The following is a 5,116-nucleotide window of genomic DNA, read 5'->3' as shown; positions in this document are numbered from 1 at the left end:
GATGTCAGCCAGGCTGTCTTCTCAGAGTTTTCCAGCACCAGCCTGCACATTTCAACTCTTAAACTGAGCAGTTTTTGTGACTTGGATCCTGGCGGACGTGGTCCAGACTGACTGCCGCTGGGCTCCTTGAACAGTCTGGTCTCAGAGCTCCAACACCATAGGGATGCTGTTGGTGTTTCCTGCAGGGCCAGGGTTCCAGAATGGCTCTGGAGGTTTGCTTGTGCATTTTCTGGCACTCCTCCTTTATCGGGGACTTTCACTGCTCAGTGTTTTTTTTTTTTGTAACTCTTTGGTTCCACTGCCTTTGCTGGACCCATCTTCTTTGCTTTGCCTTTCACAGTGGATTTTCCCTCTTTCTTTTTCCCAGGCTGTGTTTTGATAGAAGACACCTCCAGGATTGCTGGCAGCTGACTGAAAGGACACAGTAGGAGGGGTCCATCCGAGTGGGTGATCACTCTTCCTGGAGCCTCCATCGAGTTTCACCTTCCACAAGGTATAACTGTACAAGGAACATCTGACACAGAGAGACAGCAAATCATAAATAGAAATATAATTATGGCCATAGGGACAATGAGATAGAGCGCTCTTCGTTCCGGGGTTTGAGCGGCAGTCGTCACGGCCAATTGGAGGGGAGGGGCCGGCGGCGACGGGACTCGCTCGAAGGCGCCCGGAGGAAGAGGCGGGGGGAAGCGCGGCAACCGGTCGGCCGTGGGAGCCAATCGGCGTGCCGGGCGGGGAGGGGCCCGCCAAGCGGCGGAGCGGCCCGGTTTCGCTGCGGGATACGGAGGGGCCTTGGCGCTGCTGGCCCAGGCTCCGCAGCGTCTCTGGACCCTCGCGGCCCCGGGGCACCCGAAGTCCCGGTCCTGGTAACGGCGCGCAGGCCCTCCTCCAAACCCCATCTCCAGGTCGTGCCCTTTCTCCATCCCCTCCTGCAGCCCTGCCGTTTTCCGTTCCCGGTCCCTTTCGTCAGCGTCTCCCTTCGAATCCCAGCCCCCCACCCTCTGAAGACCCCTCGTTTCCTGTGCACCCCCAGTGCCTTACCCTCCCTTTTCCGACGTTGCCTTTCCTCAAAACTCAGCCCCTCACCCTGCCACCAGCCCGCCCGTTTTCCAGCCCCCCCGGTCCTCTCGGGCTCTCTCTTTTCCCAGCGATGTCCTCAAAATCCTGCCCCCCTTAACACCCTGCAGTCCTCCCCCCAAATGTCCTGTAAGCCCTCTCCTGTGTCCCCCAGGATCTCCCATTTCCCAGGCCCCCCACTCCCATACCCTAGGGCCCCCTTTCCCCTCTCCTATGTCCCCCCTTTTGCAGACATCTTTCCATCCCATAGCGTTCTCATCTCGTGCCTTAATTTCCTCTGCTTTCTCAGACGCTTCCTCCACAAATCCTTGACCCCCTCACCCAAACCCTTTAGGCCTTCCTCCTTCCCCTGGTCACTCCCCTCCATTTTTTCACCCTGTCTCCAGTGTCTCCCTGATCTCCTGGTATCCCCCCTTTCCCATCCCTTAGGACCCACCAGTCCCAAGCCGCCCTTTGCCACAGGTGGCTCTCAGGCAACCATGGAGGACCCACAGTGCCTGCAGGCCAACTGCTTCTTCCGTGGCAAGGAGCACAGCATCCAGCTGAGTGTGAGCCAAGCAGTGCTGGAGGTGGAGGTGCAGGAGCGCTGCAGCACCAAGCGCTGGCGGGGCCGCTTTGATGCTGCCTGTGAGCTGCCCAGGGGTCTCCAGAGTGGGTCCCTGAGACTCTCAGCCCTTGACGATCTCCCCTGTCCACAGCTGTCGAGGACCTGACGCGCAAAACGGGCAACTTCAAGCAGTTTGGGATCTTCTGCAGCATGCTTGAAGCAGCACTGATGAAGGTGGGTCGTGCTGGTTTTGGGAGCCAGAGGGGGGGATGTCTGGGGATCCCAATCCTCCTGTCCCACTCCACAGAGCAGCGAGGCTGTCAGCCTGGAGCTGCTCACCTACGGTGACCTGGAGGCCCTGCGGTGCTGTAAGGCAGGGGTGGCAACACATGTCCCCCCCTCAGCCTCGCCACTCAGCAGCAAGCGGTACCTCATCCTCGTCTACTGCGTTGAATTTGACAGGTGACAGGGGGCACCATGCAGGGGTGGCAAAAGGTGGGGACACTGAGAGGGGGTCACCCAGCAGGGGCACCGAGGGGCCAAGAACGCTGGCATGGGGACAGTGAGGGGCTGGGCGTCAGCGTGGGGCTGGGGGCACCAAATGAGGAGGCGGCATGGGATCAGGGACATTGATGGGGGGATGCGGAGGGGCTGGAGATGCCAGTGGGGATGCACTGCGCCACTGAGGAGAGTGATGGGACAGTAAGGCTGGGGACCTGGTTGCACTGACACTGCGGTGTCTGTGTTCCTCAGGATCCACTACCCGCTGCCATTGCCCTACCGTGGTGAGGCAGACGTGGCTGCGCTGCGACGCCTGGTGCAGGAGCAGCAGGACGAGCTGGCACACCTGCGGGATGAGTGAGTGCAACTGCCCCACATGTCCCTTCTGTGGCATTATCAGTGCGACAAAGGGACAGCACGCCGTGCATTGCGCAGGCTGCGGTGGGCGCAGCAGGAGATGTGGAGGCTGGAGGACAAAAGGCTGCGGGATGAGGCCTGGCATCAGCAGGAGCAGCAGCGGATGACCAAGGAGGTATGTGGGATGAGGCTGGGGACATGAGTGTGCCGCTGCACTGTCACGGCTCTGCTATGGCTCCTTCTCCAGCTGGCAGAGGTGAAGGCGGCTGAAAAGATGCTGCGGGCACATGTGAATATGCTGACGGCTGAGTTGGTGGCGTGCAGGAAAGGGTAAGGTGGTGATAGCGCTGGGAACAGGACCAGGAACAGCAATGTCACGTCCCCCATCCCCACATCACCACATCTGTCCTTCCCACAGGCGCAGCACATCAGCCACAGCACCAGGCCCCCCACGGAATTGCCACCGCTCTAACTCCCGGGACAGCCGCAGTAGTAGCCAAGGCCGCCTGCCACCACGGTCCCCATCTCCTGCAGGTGAGGGACATGGGGATGTGGAGACCTTCCTGGGACCCCTGCCAATGTTCTCCCTCCCCTTCTGTTTTCCCTAGGTTCACGGCCACCGCGCTTCAACCCCACAGCCTTTGTGAGAGCCCGCGAGCAACGGCGGCAGGAGGCTGAGCTCCGAAGGTCAGTGGTGCCACAGCTGTGCCACAGCGCCCTCACTCACTGACAGTTTTTTTGGAGGGCTAGGGGCAGGCACCTCTCTGCTCCCCGCAGCAAATGATTCCCTGGGTGCAGGCAGAAGCTGCCACGTGGGACAGTGTCAAATGGTGACGACTGTAAGAGGAGGTGCAGGCGCAGCTCTTCGGGTAGGTGGAGGGCACTTCGGGTTTGAGGGACACCCAGTGGGCCTGGGGCGCTCAGTACATCTGAGTGACACCCAGCAGGTCTGGGGGCACTTACTAGGTCTGGGTCTGCCCTCAAACCTTCCATCAAACCCTCTTTCCCTCCAGCTGAAAGTTTCCAGAGCCAGCGCTCAGCACTGAGCTCAGGCAGTGAGGCTGGCACGTGTCCCCAGCGCCGCAGGTCAGTGATGGCATTCCCTCTAAGCACTGCAGTCCCCTCCTGGCTACTGTGGTCTGCTTGCACTCCTGCTTTCTTAACTACTTCTTTCCTACAAAGCAGGGGCTTGGGGGGTCCTAGCACCCGGAGTCCACTGAGTGCTTCATCCTGCAACAGCACTAGTGTGGTGAGTGGCTGGAGAGGCAGTGGTGACAGCAGGGAGTGACAGTGACACCGGGAGGGGGAAACCAGGTTGTGTGCTATCACCACCCTCTTCCCCTACAGGCATCTCACCTGGATAGGGGCCGCAAACAGCAGGGGAAAGGTGAGCCCCTCATCCTGCTCTTATGCCACCCCCCGGCCTCATTTTATTTATTTATTTTTTTTTCCCCCACCCATTTTTCTTTCCTCCCTCCGCAGAGAACCTGAGCACAGAGCCCTCAGCCACACTGTCTGAAATCGATGCCCGGCTTCAAGCCCTGCAGGTCTACATCAGCACCCTGGGCACTCACACGTGAGCCCCCCAGGGGCCACCAGAAGCTCGCCTCAGAGGGACCAGACCCAGGCATTGGTGTGCCACGAGGCCACCAGTGCCCAGGCTGTGTCCCGACTGTCCCCCAGAGGGAACAGCACTGGCAGGATGTGGTGTAATAAATACCTTCATGGCTGTGCGGGACAAGCGGTCTGTGTCCTTATCCTTCTCCTCCCCCCTGCTGACAGGATGGGGAGTTGGCACCTGGCTCCTAGCCCGCACTGTCCCATGGCCCCACACCTCGCCAATGCCCTGAAGTCTTGGCCTCAGGAACCATCCTGAGTCTTCAGCTGCGATCCTCAGGGTTGTGGAGCCATGGCATTCAGGAAGGGCTTGGATTGGGGGAGGGACCTTACAAGCCCCTCTTACTGTGGATGGGTTACCCCCTACCAGATCAGGATGCCCAGGGCCTCATCAAGGCCTGACCTAGAGCACTTCCAGGGACGGGTCAACCCCAGCTTCTCTGGTTCTCACATCCTGTGCCAGTGCCTCATTGCTCTCCCTCCAAGAGAAGAATTTTTTCCTAACCTCTAACCTAAATCTCCCCTCTTTAAGCTAAAAAGCTTTAAAAAAAAAAAAAAAAAGCTTAAAAAAAGCTTAAAACTCTTCCCCCTTTTCCACTATCAGACCATGTAAAATGTTGATCTCCCTCCTGCTTTGTAAGCTCCCTTTACATATTGGAAGGCTGTAATGAGGTCTCTCCCCAGAGCCTTCTCTTCTCCAGGCTGAACACCCCTAGCTCCCGCTGCCTGTCTTTGTGGTAGAAGTGCTCCCGGCCCTCTGAGCATCTTTGTGGAACTGCCCTGACACAAATGCAACAGCATAAGCCTGCACTTTGCCTTGTTAAACCTCAGTAGGTTCCTTTGAGCCCCCTATTCAAGCCTCTCCAAGTCTCTCTGAACAGCATTCCCTCCTGCATTATCAACCGCAGCACTCAGCCTGGTGTTATCAGCAAACTTGCTGAGTGTGTGTTCAGTCTTGCTGGGTTATTAACAAAGTTGTTGAAGAGCACCGGTCCCAAGACAGAAGCCTGGGGGACA

At 58.5% G+C, this 5,116-nt stretch overlaps 1 protein-coding gene across 1 annotated transcript; it reads left to right on the top strand.

The window, feature by feature from the left end:
* The first annotated feature begins 738 nt into the window (after positions 1–738).
* Positions 739–4,220, top strand: LOC122194211 (centrosomal protein CCDC61-like). Its single transcript, XM_042895133.1, is given in 14 exon segments — positions 739–866; positions 1,507–1,704; positions 1,776–1,858; positions 1,932–2,086; positions 2,378–2,482; positions 2,561–2,657; positions 2,730–2,812; positions 2,901–3,058; positions 3,061–3,169; positions 3,281–3,351; positions 3,496–3,568; positions 3,665–3,731; positions 3,830–3,869; positions 3,965–4,220. Coding segments are annotated over 13 exon segments (1,287 nt in total). The 5' UTR covers positions 739–866; positions 1,507–1,556; the 3' UTR covers positions 4,063–4,220.
* The last annotated feature ends 896 nt before the right edge of the window (positions 4,221–5,116 follow it).

This window comes from Lagopus leucura, unplaced genomic scaffold (genome assembly GCF_019238085.1).
Source record: "Lagopus leucura isolate 7727_CA_CO unplaced genomic scaffold, USGS_WTPT01 33484-0_obj-0_obj, whole genome shotgun sequence".
Lineage (NCBI taxonomy): Eukaryota > Metazoa > Chordata > Aves > Galliformes > Phasianidae > Lagopus > Lagopus leucura.
The sequence above is the reverse complement of the archived record's forward strand: the minus strand, read 5'-3'. Positions and strand labels throughout refer to the sequence as shown.